The sequence below is a fragment of the Heloderma suspectum genome, chromosome 1 (assembly GCF_057233095.1).
Source record: "Heloderma suspectum isolate Gila_16-S chromosome 1, 16-S_ref, whole genome shotgun sequence".
Taxonomy (NCBI): domain Eukaryota; kingdom Metazoa; phylum Chordata; class Lepidosauria; order Squamata; family Helodermatidae; genus Heloderma; species Heloderma suspectum.
In genome coordinates, this window is record NC_139458.1 from 409,478,276 (window position 1) to 409,502,204 (window position 23,929).

The 23,929-nt window shown below is 41.6% G+C and overlaps 1 protein-coding gene across 1 annotated transcript in view; it reads left to right on the forward strand.

Moving 5' to 3' along the window:
- The first annotated feature begins 847 nt into the window (after positions 1-847).
- PLEKHH2 (pleckstrin homology, MyTH4 and FERM domain containing H2) overlaps positions 848-23,929 on the forward strand; it is a 103,816-nt gene continuing 80,734 nt past the window's right edge. The window contains exons 1-2 of the mRNA XM_084828944.1: positions 848-979; positions 11,463-11,592. Coding sequence (XP_084685070.1) covers positions 11,470-11,592 — 123 coding nt within the window. The 5' untranslated portion in view covers positions 848-979; positions 11,463-11,469. The remainder of the gene's footprint in view (positions 980-11,462; positions 11,593-23,929) is intronic.

Below are 23,929 nucleotides of genomic sequence, written 5' to 3' on the forward strand. Positions count from 1 at the left end.
TTCGGCGCTCAGCCTTCCTTATAGTCCAGCTCTCACAGCCATATGTTACTACTGGGAAAACCATAGCTTTGATTATACAAACCTTTGTCGGCAAGGTGATGTCTCTGCTTCTTACCATGCTGTCTAGGTTTGCCATAGCTTTCCTCCCCAGGAGCAAGCGTCTTTTAATTTCATGGCTACAGTCACCGTCTGCGGTGATCTTGAAGCCCAAGAAAATAACATCTGTCACTGCTTCCATTTCTTCCCCTTCTATATGCCAGGAAGTGATGGGGCCAGATGCCATGATCTTCGTTTCTGTAATGTTGAGTTTCAAACCAGGTTTTGCACTCTCCTCTTTCACCCTCGACAAGAGGCTCTTGAGATCCTCTTCGCTTTCTGCCATTAGGGTGGTATCTGAAGTTGTTGGAAATTCTCGTCTGCGTATCTGAGGTTGTTGATAATTCTCCCAGCAATCTTAAGTGGGGTGGACGGTGCTGAGTGATAGCCGGATCCATTTATATCACGGGACTTAGGTAGGTCTAATTCTGCACAGGCTGGGGAAGCATGCAGTGCCGTGCCTTTAGGTGAGGCTGTGGGCGGAAAAGGCCCTTTCAGGTTGACTCCTGATCCCGGGGAGTCACCAGAGAGGGGAAGCCTCCCTCAGCTCGGAGCGCTTCCCAGCCTCTGGGCGATGGATTCCTCTCCTACGCTTCCCCGCTCTCAGCTCTACCCCTTGGAGCCCTTGGCCCGAAGAAACCACCCCCGCTGCAGAGAGGCTGGAGAGGGCTCCCAAGTCCCGCCTAAGCGGCTGCTGAATGGCCGGCGCGGCTGCCGCTCTCAGTCCAGGCCGCTCGCCGCCTGCCCCACCGACCGCGGAGAACCGAGGCGGCGGCGGCGGCGGCGGCTGACCCTGTGAGGCAACCTGAGACCCCGGTGAGAGGACTCGCGGGCCCCGTCAGTGGGGCCGCTGAAGTGCCAGAGACCCCCGCCGCCCCCTCAGGTTTGGCTTAGCTTTTTTGCCCCGCTCTCCCCTTTTTTTCTCCTCAGCGAGAGGGACGCTGCGCAAGTGTAGGCGGCAGGACAAGCAGCAGCAGCCGCCTGCCGGGAGCGGGGAAAACAAGCGCCGTCGCCTCATCAGTCATGCCCTTTTCCTTCCCTCCCATTTTCCCCCGTCTTTCTCTTTCCTTGGCCCAAAAGCCTGGTTGGGAAGGGGGGGGGGGCGCGGCGGAAAAGTTAAAAAGTCACAGGAATACAGAGACTACATTAAAAAAGGATTGTCTTATCGCTCTTTCTGTCTTGTCCGTCGAGGGGGCAGTGGAAGAAGGATCGAGTGGGTGTCACCGAGGGGCTTCAAGTTACTTTCTCCCTTCTAATGCCACACTTTAATTTGAGCCACAGACAGGTTTTCCACGCCAGGACGTAATCGTGGAATAAGTGCAGAACTACGAGTGCAGCACCTCTGAGCCCGCAGAGCGCCCCTTTCCATTCCTTTCACCAGAGCTAGTTCTCAGACATCTGAGATTTGGGAGAAGGGGCTTTCAAATCGTGTGTGTGTGTGTGTGTGTGTGTCTCCTCCCACTTGTTAGGCATTACAGGCACCACTTGATGGGAAAGTGGATATGTGGGATAAAATGGGTTGCCTGCATACCAAGTTGTGCAATGGTGTGGCTTTAAATTCTGCCAGAGTTGGAGACTAAGAGATTATGGGGCTCGAAATCTACCTTGAAATCACACAGCCTGCTCTCGGAATGCTGGCTGTATGTTAGAGAAGTGTGAGCGTTACTTGCATTGAGGGAAAGACACTCTGTGCACGCTCAGCGGTCTCTTCCTTCATTATTCATACATGCCAGAGTTGAGTCCTGCTGTATAGAACAGGTTCCAAGTCTGCGTCCTGGCTCAAATGTAGCTATTCTAGGGCTTCATTTCTCTGAACCCCAGATCTTATTTTTTCATCTGCCATCGTTCACATACAGGAGAGCAGAGAAAGATGCAGCACCCAGAAAGCCTTTAACATCATCTTCTACGCACCCCTGAAATTCTTCTGCTCCTCATGCTGGCCAGGCTCCCGGAATTCTAAATTGTTCTTGAGCTGGGAACATGGTCAATGATCTTTTGCCTTGTGATAAGGGAAGACTCTTGAATGGCAAGAGAATGAAATGCAAGAAAGGAAAACATCTGGATTGAATCTCTAGGGCTACAATCCTATACATGCTTACCTGGGGGTATGTCCCACTGTACTCAGTAGGATTTACTTCTGAGTAAGCACACACAGGATTACACTGTAAGGATAGTATATTCACATTTATAAAATAGTACAAGCTACCATACCAGCTTCTAGATGTATTCACAGATGGAAGTGTTGCTACTATCAAATCATGTGTAGAAGATAGTAGCTGACCATGTCAGGTTGGAAATACTGGCAATCTTAATGGCAATGGCTAGTGTATCTACAGATGACTGTAATATCAAATACACAAAAACAAACCACTTAACAGCTTGCTCCGAAAGTAGATAATCTCTACCTCCCTATTTTATATTGATCACTTCCACATATGTGCCAGAATGTTCAAGACTGAGAGAAAAAAGGAACATAATAGCAAGTGCCTTTGTCATCTGAAGTGTCTGTGTGGAGTCTGTGGACAAATGTATGATATTCTTCCACTGAACTTCAACAGCATTGTGTTATATCGCTAAACAATTGCCTACTGAAGTGAGGAGTTAAACTTTACTACCTTATGCCCTCACAGCAGGCTTGCAGATGGCAGAAAACTGAAACTCTTATTTCTAGTTTTCTGTGCTGAAAACTAAAGATACGACTAACCCTTCATTTTTAAGAAGCATGTTTTAAATCAAAATTTTATATTCTCTCATTTTAAAAAGGCATGTCTGTTGTGAACTGGGGGGAAATGAGCTACTATAATGAAAAGTAACAAAGTTCTTCTATTTTATGTTTGTTTACATTGCGTGTTGGGAAAGTATTTTGGGCAAAAACCATGACCTCACTGAAGTCATTGGGTGTTTTTCCTGCAATTTAAATAGGAACACATTTTCACTCTCCTATATATAAACTTTTATTATAGAATCACTGATGACTCCATTCTTGCTTAAAGTTGGGAATATCTTCAAGTCCAGATTTGCCTCCTTCCATTCTCTACCTGACAGATGCCTTATCCAATTAGTTAATAGATGTATGCAGAATATTCGTCCACTATATCAGGGTTCCCCAATGCAGCACCTATGGGTACCTCTAATGGCACCCATAAAGAGGTCCCCATTGTGGCACCTGCAGGTACCCACAAAACTTTTATTTTTAAAAACATTTCCCCTTATAAAAATATATGTACATGGATTTGTATATATCCATAACAATGAATACATATGAAATGCATGCAACTTTCTAGCAATTATACATAGATTTTGACAAAAGCAGACCAAATAACAAAATAAGTATCCATTTGAATGTGGCATCTATATACCCGTTCAAATATTGAAGGAGTTGTAAGGTCCTCAATCCATTGCATTATAGGAGGTGAGTGTTTATTTTACCAGTGTTGTAATATCTGTCTTTTAGCTGTCAAAAGGGTGTGGATAATCCATTTATGCTGACTATTTGTTAATTTCCATGAAGCAGGTGAATAATTTAAAAGAGCGTGTACATCAGTGCATATTAAAGACTGTTCAATACAAAATTTATCTATGTAATTACCTCCTCCCCAAAAGAAGCAACTACTGGACATTGCCAGAAGATATGTTTAAGAGAAGCATTAGCTGCATTGCACTGTCAGCAATTAGCAAAATTAGACAATCCCTTATTAAAGAGATGTTGTGGTATCCAGTCAGTAGCATTATGTTGAATAAGACATAGCCTAAGATCCATAGATTTGACAGGTAGATGCCAAAGCAGCAATCTATTGATTAGGAATTTTGTGGTGGTGCCCAGAGCAGGTTCTGAAATTCCCAGATGTGCCCATGGATCCAAAAAGGTTAGGACCCCTCTACTATATAGTGTTACGTACTTGAAGGTAAAATATGAAAATGAATCCCTTTATCTAAATACGAACAAGATAGCTAACACCATCCCAATCTATTCAAGAAGAAATAATTTGATTCTCGTATACATCCACTTGTATATTAAAAAGTATATATGCAGATAGTATATAAAAACAGTTTAGTCTTATCAGACTTGTCAGAATGAGTGTTTCATGCCATATTGTAACCAAGATTTTAACCTCAACACACAGTCCTGCAATCCTAAACAAACTTAGTGGGACTTCATTTCAAGTAAACACGCATAGGATTGTGCTGTTTATAAAAGTATTTACTTTAAAAAAGAAAAAGTAGCACAGGAGGGAAAATGTGCGTAGGTTCACAATGCTGAATCAGAACACTTAGGCAAGCCAAAGTGATGAACTCATTTATTTTTCCCTTGAGGAATTGAACAAGAGACGGGAAGTCATTGACTCATAAGTAAGATCATTCACTGTGCAATTGTAAACAGCATACATTGTGCCAGCAAATATTTCCATAATCTTTGCTTTCTGGAAAATGCGAAGCAAATAATTTGCTAGAATTATAACTAACAAACCCCCCACAATAATAGGGGTCAATCTCAAGATTTGTATGAGTGAAATCATATTTGTATCTCGATTCAATGTTAATTTGCTGGAACACTGAAAAAAATCCATTTATCATGCTGACATATTCACTTTCACATCTGCAGAAAATTTGTTTCCACAAACTTCAGTTTTGTCTTACATTTGTTGTTGTTGTTCAGTCGTTAAGTCATGTCCAACTCTTCGTGACCCCATGGACCATAGCACGCTAGGCCTTCCTGTCCTCCACTCTCTCCCAGAGTGTGCTCAAGTACATATTAATTGCATCGGTGATGATATCTAGCCATCTCATCCTCTGCAGTCCCCTGCTCCTTTTGCCTTCAGTCTTCCCAGCATCAGGGTCTTTTCCAGGGAGTTTTCTCTTCGCATTAAGTGGCCCAAATATTTGATCTTCAGCTTCAGGATCTGTCCTTCCAATGAGCAGTCAGGGTTGATTTCCTTTAGGATGGACTGATTTGACCTCCTTGCAGGCCAGGGGACTCGTAAGAGTCTTCTCCAGCACCACAGTTCGAAAGCATCAATTCTTTGGCGCTCAGCCTTCCTTATAGTCCAGCTCTCACAGCCATACATTACTACTGGGGAAACCATAGCTTTGATTAGACGGACCTTTGTCGGCAAGGTGATGTCTCTGCTTCTTACTATGCTGTCTAGGTTTGCCATAGCTTTCCTCCCAAGGAGCAAGCGTCTTTTAATTTCATGGCTACTACAGTCACCGTCTGCGTTGATCTTGGAGCCCAAAAAAGTAAAATCTGTCACTGCTTCCATTTCTTCCCCTTCTGTATGCCAGGAAGTGATGGGGCCAGATGCCATGATCTTAGTTTTTTTAATGTTGAGTTTCAAACCAGCTTTTGCACTCTCCACTTTCACCCTCAACAAGAGGCTGTTTAGATCCTCTTCGCTTTCTGCCATTAGGGTGGTATCGTCTGCGTATCTGAGGTTGTTGATAATTCTCCCGGCAATCTTAATTCCGACCTGTGATCATCCAACCCGGCGTTTCTCATGATGTACTCTGCATATAAGTTAAATAAGAAGGGTGACAATATGTAGCCTTGTCATACTCCTTTCCCAATTTTGCACCAATCGGTTGTTCCATGTCTGGTTCTTACTGTTGCTTCTTGAACCTCGTACAGGTTTCTCAGGAGAAGGTAAGGTGGTCTGGTACTCCCATCTCTTTAAGAATTTGCCACAGTTTGTTGTGATCCACACAATCAAAGGCTTTAGCGTAGTCAATGAAGCAGAAATAGATGCTTTTCTGGAATTCTCTTGCTTTCTCCATGATCCAGCGAATGTTGGCCATTTGATCTCTTGTTCCTCTGCCTCTTTGAAACCCCGCTTGTACTTCTGGTAGTTCTCGGTTCACATACTGCTGAAGCCTAGCTTGTAGGATTTTGAGCATAACCTTACTGGGAAGCTTCTAAAAACAAAATCACTGGTGACCCTATTTGTTTGGGGTAATCATCAAGGTGTTTTTATTCCAATTTTTTTAACAATACAAATAAAATACAATTCGAACAAGAACTGAAAGGGAAGATTACAAACAAAAAACATTTTTTAAAAAAGAAAAAATTAAAAATATAACAACATATTCTAAAATCCTCAGTTTCAAATATTACAATATTCTAAGGCGAAAAAAGAGGGGGGAAAATGAGTTACGCATAAACTTCAGTAAAAGCAGACCAGATATCCAAATATAAGTCCATTTGCAAGGTATGCCTATATACCACTCTTTCAAATGTTGCTAACATTGTTAAGTCTTCAATCCATTGCATTATAGGCGGTGAGCTTTTATCCTTCCAGTATCGTAATATCACTCTTAGCAACCACAAGGGTTGCTAAAGATCCATTTACGTTGACCATGTGTCACATTCCAAAAAACAGGTAAGTACTGAGTCCCAATATTGGGAAAAAGGTGGGATATAAATAAATAAATATAATAATAATAATATTTACATCAGTAAATATAAAAGAGCTTTCCAATACAAAATTTATCCATATAATAACTTCCTCCCCAAAGGAGGCAACTATTGGGCATTTTCAAAACAGAAATAAGAGAAGCATTGACTATATTACACCTCCAACAATTAGGTGAAATTGACAAGCCTTTATTAAAGAGATGTTGTGGCATCCAATAGACCTAAAACAAAAGTTTTTGCTGAATAAGATGTAACCAAAGATCCATAGAGATATCTGATACAGACACCAAAATGACGGTCCATTGATTAAACAAAATAGGACATTCCAATTCCCTATTCCATTCCTGCTGTAAACCACATGTATCATATTTGTTCAATGATAATAAATATTTATAAACATGAATCATAGGTCAGTATATCTGGTCAGCTTCAATAAGTATTTCCAGTAACAATGGAGACTCCGAAGCAGTAAAAGCAGCAGAACCGAATCTAGACACTAACAAATGTTTCAATTGCAAATACTGCCATTCCGCTGTAGCAGACAAACCAAATTTATCTCGCAAAGTTGGAAATAGCAAAAACTCATCATTAACACTCACTAATTAATCCAGGGTAAAGATTCTTTTATCTGTCCAGGTCTGCCATAAAAAACAATTCTTAAATCTGGATTTCCCCATAAAGTCAATTTGGCATGAGAAAATGGATCAAACTGTAACTGGTGTGACATTATATATTATACGCCATACCTCTCTGTATTGGAAGTTGCATCCTTTTCAAATATATTCTTGGTGGAAAGAAACCCCAAAAGAATTTATGAAACAAAGCATTACGTTTTTGGAAATATTTGTCAGGTATAAGTATAGGGATCCCATGTATCACATAAATAATTCGAGGTATAGTATTCATCTTGAGTGTATTAACCTTACCCCATAAACTCAATTTTCAAGATGCCCATCTATCTATATATCACAAAATATAATTTGGGAGCACTCCTATCAAGACAGGTGGCCACCTCTGAACTCGGAGGCGACCGCCTATCTTAAGCAGGGCAGGAGAAGCACACAGGGGATCATTCCCTCTGCATTCCTCCTGCCCTTCTTTTTTGGCTAGATAGCTGATTGCGGCCATCTAGCTGCGGGAGCACGGAGTGGGGAAGGAGGCTCCTGTATGCCACATAGGATGTGTCATATAGACAGCTATGCTCTCCCTGCCCCGGAACACCCCCAGCCATGCCCCTTTCCGGCCACTCTGCACTCCTCTTGCAAGCATGGAGGATGGGGCTGTTCCACGCTGCCTCCAAGGCAGTGCGGAAGTCTGGGGAGGTCAGTTCTCCGGGAACCGACTTCAGAGCGTGGGCTCCAAGGTCGGTTCCCGAAAAACACGATATCCTATGGCCATCTAGCTGCTGTCTAGCGGCCACAGGATTGCTCCCTCCATCAACTTATTTAAATATAAGTAATCACTTGAGATAGAGTATATCTCTAGGGATAATTATTCCCAAGTAAGTAATAGACTCTGGGCACCGTCAAAATTGCCAGTTGGCTAATACACTAGAGTGTATCCTATCTTCAATTGGCATTATTTAGCATTTTGACCAACTAATTGAATAACCAGACAATTTTCCAAAAGTATTAATCAATTTCATAAAAACTTTTGCCTTCAATCTTTCCCAGCATCAGGGTCTTTTCCAGTGAGTTTTCTCTTCGCATTAGGTAGCCCAAATATTTGAGCTTCAGCTTCAGTATCTGTCCTTCCAATGAGCAGTCAGAGTTGATTTCCTTTAGGATGGACTGATTTGACCTCCTTGCAGGCCAGGGGACTCGTAAGAGTCTTCTCCAGCACCACAGTTCGAAAGCATCAATTCTTCAGCGCTCAGCCTTCCTTATAGTCCAGCTCTCACAGCCATATGTTGCTACTGGGAAAACCATAGCATTGATTATACAAACCTTTGTCGGCAAGGTGATGTCTCTGCTTCTTACTATGCTGTCTAGGTTTGCCATAGCTTTCCTCCCAAGGAGCAAGCGTCTTTTAATTTCATGGCTACAGTCACCGTCTGCATTGATCTTGGAGCCCATGAAAATAAAATCTGTCACTGCTTCCATTTCTTCCCCTTCTATATGCCAGGAGAAGTTAGGATTAGGAAGTTGCAGTAAGAATGAATAGATGGTAGTTTGTAACCTAGCTATTATCAATTTGGTTTACCATTTTGCAACAACCTAAGACACGACTTTATACATGGACTTCACCAAATGATCGACACCGAAATCAGATTGACTACATCCTTTGTAGCCAAAGGCGACGGACATCTGTGCAGATGGTAAAAACAAGACCTGGAGCTGATTGTAGTTCAGATCACGAACTTCTTATTGCACAGTTTAGAATCAGACTAAAGATAATAGGGAAGACACCCAGATCAGTTAGATATGAGCTCACTAATATTCCTCATGAATATGCAGTGGAGGTGAAGAATAGATTTAAGGGACTAGATTTAGTAGATAGGGTCCTAGAAGAACTATGGACAGAGGTTCGCAACATTGTTCAGGAGGCAGCAACAAAAAACGTCCCAAAGGAAAAGAAAACCAAGAAGGCAAGATGGCTGTCTGCTGAGACACTGGAAGCAGCCCAAGAAAGAAGGAAAGCAAAAGGCAACAGTGATAGGGGGAGATATGCCCAATTAAATGCAAGATTCCAGAGGTTAGCCAGGAGAGATAAGGAATTATTTTTAAACAAGCAATGCGCGGAAGGACAAGAGACCTCTTCCAGAAAATTAGAAACATCGGCGGTAAATTCCAGGCAAAAATGGGTATGATCAAAAACAAAGATGGCAAGGACCTAATAGAAACAGAAGAGATCAAGAAAAGGTGGCAAGAATATACGGAAGATCTTTATAGGAAGGATAATATCGGGGATAGATTTGACGGTGTGGTCAGTGCGCTAGAGCCAGACATCCTGAAGAGTGAGGTTGAATGGGCCTTAAGAAGCATTGCTAATAACAAGGCAGCAGGAGATGACGGTATCCCAGCTGAACTGTTTAAAATCTTGCAAGATGATGCTGTCAAGGTGATGCATGCCTTATGCCAGCAAATTTGGAAAACACAAGAATGGCCAACAGATTGGAAAAAATCAACCTATATCCCCATACCAAAAAAGGGAAGCACCAAAGAATGTTCAGACTATCGAACAGTGGCACTTATTTCACATGCCAGTAAGGTAATGCTCAAGATCTTGCAAGGTAAACACCAGCAATTCATGGAACGAGAATTGCCAGATGTACAAGCTGGGTTTAGAAAAGGCAGAGGAACTAGAGACCAAATTGCCAATATCCGCTGGATAATGGAGAAAGCCAGAGAGTTTCAGAAAAACATCTATTTCTGTTTTATCGACTATTCTAAAACCTTTGACTGTGTGGATCATAACAAACTGTGGCAAGTTCTTGGTGTTATGGGGATACCAAGTCATCTTGTCTTCCTCCTGAGGAATCTGTATAACGACCAAGTAGCAACGGTAAGAACAGACCACGGAACAAAAGACTGGTTTAAGACTGGGAAAGGAATACGGCAGGGTGGTATACTCTCACCCTACCTATTCAACTGTATGCAGAACACATCATGCGACGTGCTGGGCTTGATGAAGCCAAGGCTGGAGTTAAAATTGCTGGAAGAAACATTAACAATCTCAGATATGCAGATGATACCACTTTGATGGCTGAAAGCGAGGAGGAGCTGAGGAACCTCATGATGAAGGTGAAAGAAGAAAGTGCAAAAACTGGGCTGCAGTTAAACCTCAAAAAAGCCAAGATTATGGCAACCAGCTTGATTGATAACTGGCAAATAGAGGGAGAAAACGTGGAGGCAGTGACAGACTTTGTCTTTCTAGGCGCAAAGATTACTGCAGATGCTGACTGCAGCCAGGAAATCAGAAGATGTTTACTTCTTCGGAGGACAGCAATCACAAATCTTGATAAAATAGTGAAGAGCAGAGACATCACACTGACAACAAAGGTCCGCATAGTTAAAGCAATGGTATTCCCCGTAGTAACCTATGGCTGTGAGAGCTGGACCATAAGAAAGGCTGAGCGAAGGAAGATAGATGCTTTTAAACCGTGGTGCTGGAGGAAAATTCTGAGAATGCCCTGGACTGCAAGAAGATCAAACCAGTCCATACTACAGGAAATAAAGCCAGACTGCTCACTTGAGGGAATGATATTAAAGGCAAAACTGAAGTACTTTGGCCACATCATGAGAAGACAGGATACCCTGGAGAAGATGCTGATGCTAGGGAAAGTGGAAGGCAAAAGGAAGAGGGGCCGACCAAGGGCAAGATGGATGGATGATATTCTGGAGGTGACGGACTCGACCTTGGGGGAGCTGGGAGTGGCGACAGCTGACAGGAAGCTCTGGCATGGGCTGGTCCATGAAGTCACGAAGAGTTGGAAGCGACTGACTGAATAAACAACAACAAATGCCCATTATGGATTTTATTGGAAAGATTCTAGTCCCAGCAGAAAGTCTTGTTAAGTTTTGCTACTTTGGCTGACACCGAACTCTTATACCACTGTGTATAAGTATATTATACACCATCTATAATTAGCATACACAAATTAAATATTTTAGTTTAGAAATTTTTGTTGTATTTTTAATAGCCATGACAAAAGCTTACTTTGTACATAATAACTTGGGGCGACATGCTGGAACATTGTGTATGCACGTGATACATATTCAGACAGACAGAGACATGTTCTTCTGGTCTTACAAAATGTATTGAGTGTTAAAGGCTGTCATCCTAAACATGCTTAGTTGAAAGCACATGCCTTTGAACTCCATTAAACTTATATTTGAGGGAAAGTGCTTAATATATTGCCCTGCGCAAATGATGTACAGGAACATTTTCTGTATGTATATTAAAAAAAAAAAAAATTATATTGAATATTTTCTGGATTTCCCTTCCCTTCACATAGCATAAATATGGCAGAGTTCCTCGAGTTAGAAGGGACAATAAACTGGAAAGAAAGATGCATAGCTCTGGAGTCTCAGCTAATGAAGTTTCGTCTCCAAGCAAGCAAAATTAGAGAGTTGCTAGCAGAGAAGGTAAGTCTTTGAGCCTCTACTCCAAACTGCATCAGATTTTTCTGCATCTTGTGTTTACATAATATGAATTGGAGCTTATTAAGGAGAAACAAATAATACAGCCTGTAAACAAATAATTAATAATTTGTTATATACCAAACTCCCCCCAAAGATCTGCACCACAGTAATACATATCTTGAAAAATGTGCGACTGCTGACCAAGATGGAAGGAAAGCTTTATTGGGGCTATTCACACAATACACTAAACCACACTCAGTGGGTTAACTACCCTGAACAACCCAACAACAAACCATGGGTTCTCAAGGTGGCTTGTTTGACAAAACAACTAGTTAACTAGCCACCGTGTGGAAAATGTCCTGGGTTCAGACAACACGCTAACCTATGTTTCAACAAGCAACCCACAGTTCAACAACAACCCACACTAACCACTGAGTGTGGGTTAGCGTGTTGTGCGAACCCAGTCATTTACTTCTTTTCTTGCATTTTTATCTCCCTTTCCTTTGTAAGTTGTGCTGAGAATTCTTTGTTATCCTGAGCAATAACATGTCATAGTAAATGTGTTTCTTTTGAAGCCAAGAGACGTTTGAAATAGCCACTAATGAATTACAATTTGTATAGCATTTCCTGTTTCACAGATAGGTTTTTTTATGTAGCCATTTGGACTGCAACAGTGGTTTGTCTCTGTTCCAGCCAGTGGGAACACAGAAGACAGTTGGTCCAGTAACACTGGGACACAAAAAATCAGTGAAGTACTGCAAATGTAGTCATTCATCTCCCATAAGACCTGAAATAATGTTTGAAACAAGAAAAGGTATCTTTATAATAGGGGCTGAGAAAGCTCATGAATATACATGTTAAAATGTTACCCTCTTCTATTTTTCATACAGAATAAAAACGTTTAATAAAACTATTGGGAGAATCTGTCAGGGTGGAAACTGAGCCCATAGAGCCCCAGAGCAGTTCTGATTCTGAGGAAGAACAGCAATCCGTGGGAGAGGAGCTTGCTCATCTCTCACAAGCACAGCAGCTGGCAGAGATTCCTCCTGCCAGCATTCCTGGGATAGATAGTGACCATGGCAGTGAGAGAGCGCTGGAGGGGGGCTTGCTGGATGCTCAGCGCAGACACACGGAGCGGCGACAGATGGAGGGCACCGAAAGGAGGCACTCTGCTCGTTTGGTGCTAAAACAACGGTTGTGTGCTGAGGACCCAAGGGTAAGAGGGAGGATCTCTCCATAGCCCGTAAGTTCAGACTCTTCCTGCGGTTCTCCTTCAAACGGGGACCAACTGCCTTACCTGGAGTTTAGGCTACTCTGCTATCTTTCCCCAGTGCTGTTCCTTGCTTAGTCGCTAGTGATTAGTATCTGAAAGAGTCATAAAGTAATAAAGAAATAAAGCCTTGGAAAGAATCCTCATCGTCTGTGTCCTGAGTTGGCTATTGGAGGGGACTGCAAGAGGCAGCTAGGGCGCTCCTGACAGCATCCTCCTATCCATTAAATGAAACAAGATGATAAATGTATTTGTCTTTAAGGTGTAAAAGATTCATCTGAATAAACCTAGTTCCCTAACCTCTGAATCAAGGCAAGAAAAATCAGCTACAGCATTGGTTTTAGAATATTATCTGAAAGCAAATTATCACTCCGAGAGTTTATGATTGTTCTTAACTCAGGGCAAGCACACATGAGAAATCATTGGTTAAAGTTTCCTCAAAAACAACCACAACTATTAAATACAAGGCAAACATGATTTCTATATGTTGTATTTTTAAATTATCAATAAATGTTCTTTGTACATTAATATCTACATAAACTTAAATGTTAATTATTTGTTGTTTATGGAAATTTTGTAGTTTGATTTCCTTGAAGAAACCTTTTCCAGCTATTTTATTTGTTATTATTTATGTACATTTTATATACTGCTTTTCAGACAAACCTCACAGATTAGTTTTTTATTAGTAAAAGCACTATGAAAAAATCGTTATAAAGACATAAATTAACTGATGTCTTCCTGAACTATCAGGGATGAGATCTGAACTGGTGACACACAGGGGAGGCTCAAAAACTAAGGGTGCTTCCAGATGGAGGGCTCCTAGTGCTACCAGTCAAAAGGCATTGTTCATCTATGCCATATTTTCTATGTGAAAAGAAAAAAAGAAGTAGTGGGAAAACACAGAAGGGTTACAAGTTGATGACAAAGATGTCTGGATCCCCTGTCAAATTCCATGAGTGAGGCATGGCGATTCAGGATAAAAGCTTGTCTGGAAGCACCCTAAGTGGATATTCTGGAGACCTCTGTCACAAGGAATTCTGAGAAACATTTTCACTTGGCAGATTCAGTTTTGTGTTTCTTTCCAAACTTGACACACATGGGGAGTTTAACAGCATGTCATAGCAACATTTTATGGGAGAGAATGCATAATGTGGGAGCAGGGAACTGACGAAGGAATACAGACATTCTGTAGTGGAAACTGGATCTTTTTTGTTCCATTGTGCGAAGTCAAAAAGTTATATAAGATAATTTATACTTTATATAAAACGTTGTACGCAAAGAAAGAGGGTTTGTTAAAGATCTAAGCAGAAGTTGCTGCTCCTGCGGGTGGGAGAGTTCTTATTAGGAATTCAAGGAATGGTGTAGAAGGTGGCTCTACTGTAACACACGCAGGCTGTCCATGGAGTTTAAGTGGACTTTATTACTATTCAGGTTTCTGAGTCTACAAATTATTAAATAAATAAATAGAAAACACCCTCCTCAAGGAAATGTAGGAGTATTTTTGTGTAAGCTAGAATGCATCTGGCACTTAACAATGGAAAATACATTGCCTATGCCTTTTCTTCAATTCAGACTTGTTTCACAATTCACCTAATAACACAAAGTACCATTCTGACAGCATTGTCACTTATTTCTCTGTATCAGAAACTGGGACATATGTGACCTTGGTGGAATGACAGCGTTAAACAGTACTTTTAGGAGTAGGATTAGTTCCACTGTGACCCAGTGGAACAGGCAATATTCCAAATTCCTTATAGTTCAAATCAAGAAAAGTGACCCATGAGGTGCAATTTGTGAATCTAGGCTGAAGCAGGCAAGTTAGGATGTGGCAAGTGCTTGCAGTGCAGTAAGGTTGGAAAGATCCAGGAAAGAACTGATGATGCAAGAAAGTCTATTTAAGTTCAGATTGCTGTTGCCAGCAGTGGGCTTCCCAGAAGTTTCTTGACTAGCCACACGAAGGTCATGAAGGCAACAGCCCTGCCAGCCTCTAACCATGGAAACTCAATTTGGTGATCATGGCTAAGAGCCATTAATAGATTTATCCCCTATGACTTTGTCTGATCCCCTTTTAAAGTCTTCTGAGCTAGTAGTAACAATTTCCAGAAGTTATTTGTGTTGAGTGAAGTCTTGTCTGTCCTGAATCTACCTCCCAAACCCATATTCTAGTGATATGAGAGAGGAAGAAAAACTTCTCTGTACTTTCTCCACACTATATATAATTTATAATTTCTACTGTGTTCCTCTTGGTAATCTTTTTTTTTCTAATCTAAAAAGCCCCAAATGGTTTAGCCTGTCCTTATTACAAAATGTGCTTTAACTTTTTGACATGGGGCAACCAGGACTATACTAAATGTATATTCCATGCGGTGTTCCAAATTTGGCCACACTCTAGAGCAGGAGTGCAGAATCTCAGGCCTGGGGACCAAATGCAGCCTTCCAGAGTCTCCTTAATAGGGGGCATCCCTTCCCTTCCCCAACCACCAATTGTTTGATGTTTTCCTGGCTTTTGTGCAGTTCTTTCCCCATTCTAAATGGTTGAAATGTCTCTCCTGAGGCTTAGTTACTGGCAGTAAAAGCTTTAAGCTAAAATATGCTGGTATTTTTGGTATTTTGGACTTGTCCCCTTTGCCTTCATCTCTGCCTGCCACTGGAATCCTCCCCCCCAAGAGCTTCTCCAAAATGGAATTTGGCCCTCAAGCTGAAAGAGGATCAACACCTCTACCATAGTGCAGGCATACAGAACCACTTTTGGCCCAAGGGCCAATTCCATTTTGGCGAAGCTCTTGGAGGCCACATTCCAGTGGCAGGTGGTGCTGAGGGCAAAAGGGGAAGGGTCAAAATACCAGCATATTTGGCTTAAACTTTTATCACCTAAATCGACTTTGTTTTAAATCCTCTTGCAACGTGAGTGCTGATTGGTTGGCACTGTATTTAGGGGTTTATAGTTTTTAAATTGGGTTCTGCATTAAAATATCCCTTTTACTGTTTAATTGTTTTAAAATTTCTATGTTAGTTGCATGATTTATAATATTAAGATCAGAAAGAAACAGTGTGCTTTATCAGTGTACATAGTTTTTCACAGTTTGTGGCCCCATATAGGTTTTTTAAAAGCAAGGGAAAAATCTTTAAATAAGCAGAAAAGACAAGTCCCTGCCTCCAGGCAGCTTTCAATCAAAATAACAGATATGAGCGCCATTATGAAAACACTTGCTCAACGCTTCCCCCGTCCCCAAGAACTCTTAATAGTTTTTCCTCAGCTTCTTTTATCAAGTATTCAGGCAATATTTTTTCACTGGGGACAATTTGGCATTTCGTAGAGTGGGTTTGTTATGAAATATGACAGAAATGCAATTTTTGCATGTTTAAAATGGTATCTTTAGTTCTTTTTGAGGTTTTCATATTTGATCAGTAACAGTTGTTTGTTGAAGGATGTATGTAAAAACAGGAAATGGTGGGGCTTAATTTGACATTTCTGTCCTTATAAACAAAAAGATTGGAACTGGTGGAGGGAAAGTGTCTCCTCAGTAGGGAGGTGGGGGAGAGAGAGAATGGACGTGTTTATACTATATTGCTAACTATAGGAAAGTCTTATGACTAAATTTGGAGAAAATGTTTGCTTAATAATTAACTGGTGTGCTGGAGCAGTTGAACTTTGGCATATTTGTCTCTGCTTCTTGGCAATCTGTTTTGCATCTTTAATACACATTGTTCACAAACTTAAATAACTTTGAGCTCACTTCTGTTCTCCTGCTATAGCTGCTGTGGCACCAAGCTTCTACTTGCACAACAACAGCCCAACTGTCATCCTGTCCTTGCCTTATCCTGCCTCTTTGGGCTATTGGCTCATTGGCTATATGCAGTCTTTGACATACCATGAGATATTCTGACAACCTTTATTGATAAAATGTATCACTGGACCTTCCTTCACTCTTCATTCCCCCCCAAATTCCTTGCATGGTTTAGCAGGGGCTTCTGTAACTAGCTACTCACTTGGTTGCCTGTGATGAGTAAATATTTCCTCCAGGCAACTAAGCAGGGAAACTTCACAAAAATCGAGTTGTTCTTTTTTTAGGGCACAAATTATTACGTGGAATAAAATCTGAAGTCTTAAACTTAAAATCTGGGGTGGGGATGGACAAAAAACAGGGAAGACAAACTTTCCCTTTAAAAAAGACAACTCTAGCCATAAGACTATAAATATCTTCCCCATTCAGTGTCACCTGCCATGGTTCACTAATATAGATGACAACTTAGCAAGTGGTAAATATCGAACATTTTTATAAGACTCCAAACGTTTATCAGAATGTGTAGTAGATTTTCATTAAAATAGATGATGGAACAAAATCATGGTAGAAAATCTTACCGTTTGTTTTCTGTATTGGGCCACAATTAAGCTTTGGTGCTGTCCCTCAGCCATGGGAAACATTGCTCCAAACTTCTCACTTCTCAGGGAAGGGGGGCACATATAATAAACTTTGAAAGTGTTAGACTCGTCTTTTTTTTAGCTTTCTTTTAGTGAGAGGTGTTGTGATAAATAACATTTATTTCTTCCCACAAAGGAGGAGAGATGACTGATACAGTTCATTCAGTGGCATAAAATAAATAAAGGAAGAATTCAAACAGGGTAGGGTGGGCATAGTTGTTGTTTCTGGAACCAGGAAGCCTGCAAAAGTTTTGTTGATGCAGCTACATGATGACAGGGGGAGAAATAGCACATCTTGATTTTCAGAGCTGCTCAGTTTAAGTCCAGCTGTTTGAAAGCACAAATTCTTTTAAAGTAAACCTGATCTGAAAACCATTGTTAAATAATAAATATGGAACCCTATAGTGGCATGTTTGTAGAATAAATTTTGGACTGAAATGTTATTTTAAAAGATATTAGCAATGAAAAGAACTGAAGTCTTATGATATTCAGTGGGGTGTCTGGGTGTTTTCTCCTCTATCAAAATAGTTGGATTTGATATACAATGGTAATTAATATGGTTCAACTGACAAATGGAATTGTTTCAAAGAATTTGCAATGTTTTTGCTGGGTTGATTGGTAAAAAAAAAAAAAGTCAGGAAGACATAAATACATGCAGTAGATATTAGTGCAGATCTCAGACTGAGATCTTGATATTGCATATCATTGGCTCTTGGTGGAAATGTGGGCCAATATCACTCTACAAAATATAAAGATTGTATTGAACAACTCAGTTCACCACAGGAGATCATAGAATAGTAGGGTTGGAAGCGGCCTATAAGACCATCAAGGCCAATCTGCAATCTTCTGGAGAGCATTTTAATTAATGCTGTTAGAAATTGAAGGGATGAACAAAGATATCCATCTTTGGGGGAGTGGGGAATAATGCACAACAGAAAATGACAGAGTGTTTTTGGACTGCACACTGTGGTACAGAGCAGAAATTGGCACAATGAGAGCTTGCTTCACCTGTGTTTTGTTTTGCTTTTTATACTTTCACTGGTTTGTGTATCACAACTGGAGGTCTTCCTTCTAATTGACTAAGCTCGTGTGGTACCTGGATCTCCATCCTATTATGAGTGTGAGTGTGGTCAGGGCACGACAGAGTCACTACTAATGGTGCTAAGAACACCTGAGGGTTCCTTATGTCTGCTGTCTCCATGGCAGAAGTACTTTACAGAGACTTACAAGAAGGGGCTATGGGAGGCTCCCTCATCCTGCCCATCCCTTGTCCATCATGCCTGTTTGCCAGGTTCCCAGAGGTTAAATCCCTCAGAAGGTGAAGACTAGGAGCTATGTATGAGCTAGTGCCTCATAGGTCAGAGGATGGAACCGAATAAAGGCAGATGTCAGGAATGTCAGGATCTGTGTGCAGTTGCCCCATGTGGTGAGCCACCAAACTTCAGGTTGTAGCATGTACCTACTCAGGCTCTGGGCTGACTTCACCCACGCAGGCGGTCTGTTGGACGGAGTATAAGGGCTTCTTGTTCCAGTTGAGCTTTGTCTGAGCAACATAGTCTTCCTGTGCTTTGCTGTATTCCTGTATCCTTTTGTTGTTCTCCAGACCTGATTCCTGGCTTATTCTTTAGTCCTGCCTCCCTGATTTGTTCTTCAGTCCTGACTTACTCTCTTGGCTTTCTGGCTTTGTCCCTCGACTTCGTTCTTCTTGTACAACTCCTGGTACCCAGCTGTCTTAGTTTACTGCCTGCAGTTCTGCCCTGACAGCAGAGAACGTTATCTGGTGGGCCAAGAGGTAGATCCTTGCTATGCCTGGTGCCCAGGGTAGAGCCTGATGAACATGGAGGTGGAGCCAATAGTAAATGCTTTCAAATTGTGCAGGAAATAGAATCATAGAATCATAGAATAGTAGGGTTGGAAGGGGCCTACAAGGCCATCGAGTCCAACCCCCTGCTCAATGCAGGAATCCAAGTCAGAGCATCCCTGACAGATGGCTGTCCAGCCTCGTCTTGAAGGCCTCCAGTATGGGAGAGCCCACCACCTCCGTAGGTAATTGGTTCCATTGTCGTATTGCTTTAACAGTCAGGAAGTTTTTCCTGATGTTCAGCCGGAATCTGGTTTCCTGTAACTTGAGCCCATTCTTCCGTGTCCTGCACTCTGGGATGATGGAGAAGAGATCCTGGCCTTCCTCTCTGTGACAACCTTTCAAGTACTTGAAGAGCGCTATCATATCTCCCCTCAGTCTTCTCTTCTCAAGGCTAAACATGCCCAGTTCTTTCAGTCTCTCTTCATAGGGCTTGTTTCCAGTCTGCTGATCATCTTTGTTGCCCTCCTCTGAACCCTCTCCAGTTTGTATCCTTCTTAAAATGTGGTGCCCAGAACTGGACACAGTACTCCAGATGAGGCCGCCTAACCATTGCTGAGTAAAGGGGAACTAGTACTTCCTGGGATTTGGAAGCTATGCTATTAATGCAGCCCAAAAGAGCATTTGCCTTTTTTGCAGCCACATCACATTGTTGGCTCATATTCAGCTTGTGATCGACAACAATTCCAAGATCCTTCTCGCTTGTAGTGTTGCTGAGCCACGTATCCCCCATCTTATAACTGTGCATTTGGTTTCTTTTTCCTAGGTGTAGAACTTGGCATGTATCCCTATTAAATGATTCTGTTGTTTTCTGCCCAGCGCTCCAGTCTATCCAGATCACTTTGAATTTTGTTTCTGTCTTCCAAAGTGTTAGCTATCCCGCCCAATTTTGTGTCATCTGCAAATTTGATCAGCATTCCCTGCGCCTCCTCCTCCTCCAAGTCATTAATAAAAATATTGAAGAGCACTGGGCCCAAGACTGAGCACTGCAGTACCCCACTTGTTACCTCTCCCCAGTTTGAGAAGGTCCCATTGATAAGCACTCTTTGAGTCCGATTCTGTAGCCAACTGTGGATCCACCGGATTGTTGTTTCATCTAGCCCACTTTGAGCTAGTTTGTTCATCAGGATATCATGGGACACTTTGTCGAAAGCTTTGCTGAAGTCGAGGTATATTATGTCTACAGCATTCCCACGGTCCACAAGGGAGGTACTTGATCCAAAAATGAGATCAGATTCGTCTGTCAGGATTTGTTCTTGACAAATCCATGTTGGCTTTGAGTAATCACTGCATTGTTGTCAAGGTGCTTCCAGATGGATTCCTTTATCATCTGCTCCAGAATTTTCCCAGGGATTGATGTCAAACTGACTGGTCTGTAGTTCCCAAGTTCCTCCTTTTTACCTTTTTGAAGATAGGGACAACATGAGCCCTCCTCCAGTCATCTGGCACTTCACCCATCCTCCATGATTTCTCAAAGAGAATAGACAGCGGTTCTGAGAGTTCTTCTGCCAGTTCCTTTATGACTCTAGGATGCAGTTCATCTGGCCCTGGAGATTTGAACTCATTCAAAGTAATTAGGTGTTCCTTGACCATATGCCTATCAATCTCAAGCTGCAATCCTGCCCCTTCAGCCTGTACTTCACCTTTGCCAGGGGGGGTCATAGACCCTCTTTTGGGAGAAGACTGAGCCAAAATAGGAATTGAGCACCTCTGCCTTTTCTTTGTCATCTGTTATCATTTTGCCATCCTTATTGAATAGCTAAACCACCATTTCTTTCCTCTGTCTTTTACTATGCATGTAGCTGAAGAAAGCCTTTTTGTTGCTTTTAGCATCCCTCACTAACCTCAGCTCGTTCTCAGCTTTAGCCTTCCTGACGCCATCCCTGCAATTCTGTGCTACCTGCCTGTACTCTTCCTTTGTTGCTTGGCCTTCTTTCCACTTCCTATGTGTGTCCTTTTTTGTTTTCAGGTCATCTCAAAGCTTTTTGTGAAGCCACATTGGCTTCTTCTGTTGTCTTCCACCTTTTCTTCTTGTTGGAACTGTTTGTAATTGTGCTTTGAGAATTTCTTTTTTTAAAAGCTCCCACCCATCTTGGACTCCTTTTTTCGTTAGAGTCGCTTGCCATGGAACCTACTGATCATTGTTCTGCGTTTATTAAAATCAGCTTTCCTAAAATCCAGGGTATGAGTTTGACTACACTCGGCTTTTGCTTCCCTTAGAATCAAGAACTCAAGTACAACATGGTCGCTTTCCCCCAGAGTTCCTGTAACTGCTACTTTATCCACTAAGTCATCTCTGTTGGTTAGGATCAAGTCAAGGATAGCCGATCCTCTAGTTCCTTCCTCTACTTTCTGTAGGAGGAAGTTATCTGCCACACAAGTCAGGAATTTCCTGGAGGGTCCATTTTGCAGAATTTGTCTCCCAACAAATATCAGGGAAATTAAAGTCCCCCATTACTACTACATCATGCTTCCTTAAAACATTGGCTATTTTCTTTTCAAAAGTTTCATCCTCGTCCTCTCCTTGATTGGGTGGCCAGTAGTAGACTCCGACCACCATGTTCCTTTTATTCTTTGCTCCATTTATTTTGATAGCTTGTCCCTCACCCTAGGATTTTAGTTCTTTCTCTGGAGAACCCGAGGAGGACGCTAAAACCCTGAAGCTTCAGCTAAAAATCCTGAGACCTGCCATGCCTAATGGTGCCTCCTCTGCCAAATGCCTATGTTCAGAAGGACCTATCAGGGGAGCCATGGGGGAGGGGAAAGGAAGGATGAAGGAGGAATAACGCTTTTCATTCCTACACTTTACCGTTTCTCATCCATGGCACCTAAGAGGTGGGGCAAAAGGATGGATTGAGAGCCTTCTTTGCTTTACCCCACCCCTTAAGAGGTATAAAGCAGAATTTGCTTGAGACCTCAGGAACCCTTGGCATATCCCAGTGCAGCAGGGGAGATATACAAATGTTAAGCAGACCGTTCTTGTTACGCATACTACCTCGACATTATGTGTTGGCCATTCTTCCTGGCTAGTGGCCAGTTCAGAGGCCCATAAACAATCAGTTACCAGTTCATTCACATCAGCTGTGAACTGCAGCTCCCATCAACTCCCAGCATACGTATATTTTATAGGGATTTTCATTTCTTTATAAGCTTTTTTGACCATCTCCCATGAAACTTGATGGTTGTGAGGAATAAGTGATATGTGCTCTAGTTGAGTTGACATATTTGTAGAGGCCTGCTACAATTGCTTCATCTCTTCTAACCCTTCCCAGTGTTGCTGTTTTTCAATCAGCTCTTGCCTTACTTTACACTTCAGCCCTTACTAACTTGACACAAGCCAGGTCTGATTGTATCTCCCATGCTTTAATGTACAACTAAATACAAAATGTAATATTTTACTTTAATGTAATATTCATATAAAACCTTACTAGTAAAATAAAGATGAGGATTCAGCATTGTGATAGCATAGCATGAAGATTTTTTCAGTGTCAGGTGATTTATAAAGCCTTTCTATCCAGGATTATTCACTAAAGAGTTTTGAAGCATGATAGTTAAATCCACACTCTTGAGAATTCTATAAATGTATTAAGTGTTTGGATGTATTCCAAGGAACAGGTTTTCAAATCTCATATCCTTTAACTTAGTAAAACTTAGGCTGCAGTTCTTTTCATACTTACTGGGAAGTGACAGCTGTTGCACTCAATGGCCCTGTTTGGACATAACAATAAAACATAGTATAGTACTATGTGCACTAGCAGCAGAGAGCCTTGGGGTCATACACTCCTCTTTTCCCTCTGGTGTGGCCATGAGGAGAAGGTCGGTTCCTGTTTTAAACTAGCCAAAGTTTTATTTGTTTGTTGGTTGGTTACGTTTATATCCCACTTTTCCTCCAAGGAGTCCAAGGCAACGTACATGATCCTCCTTCTCTCCATTTTATCTTCACAACAACAGTGTGATGTAGACTAGGCTGAGAGTCTGCTTGTTATGTACAAACCAGTTAGTTTAGGTCAGGGGTAGCCTCCAGGCCAGGGGAACTGGGCAGGGCCTACGGAAGGAGCCCAAGTCTCCATAGGTGGGATTAGGCCCACAAGCCAAAGGTTTCCTACCACTGATTTAAACTGTGGTTTGTTCAAACTGGTTGTTAAAGCATAGTTTAAAGTAACCAGAGTTCCCTGATTCAGAAGTAATGAGAAACTATGACTGCTTTAAAACCGAAATCAGATGATTCCAATCTCCTCCTTGTAGCTGCACTGGAAGATGAGAGGCGATTGGGAAGTGCATGCTGTCAAGACTCATTGCTGTTCATGCAGGTAATGCTAACCCATGATTTAGTGTTACATTCAAACCAGGCTGATGTAACTTTATTCTATGTAAACATACTTAGGACTGGGCTGTTAATTTATTTGTTCATTTTATCTTGTGAATATAGCTGGTATAAAAATTAAGGGACATGAGAAGGCTATGGGAGATATTACAAAAACAACTTTGAAGGGTGAAGCTGCCTTAAGTTGTCAAAAGGACAAGGCAAAATACATCCAGTAAACAATACTTTATATGGATAGATACTTGTTTGTTTATGTTAGGAATTTATATTCCACCTTTTGTATATGACTCAAGATAATTAACAAACCACATAACAATAAAATAGCAAAAAAAAAAAACACCAGTGAAAACAATAAAAATAATAAGTAGAGACATAAAGAAATATAAGAAGCTGCCTTATACTGTCATACCATTGGTCCATCTAGCTCAGCATTGTCTACACTGACTGGCAGCAGCTGTCCAG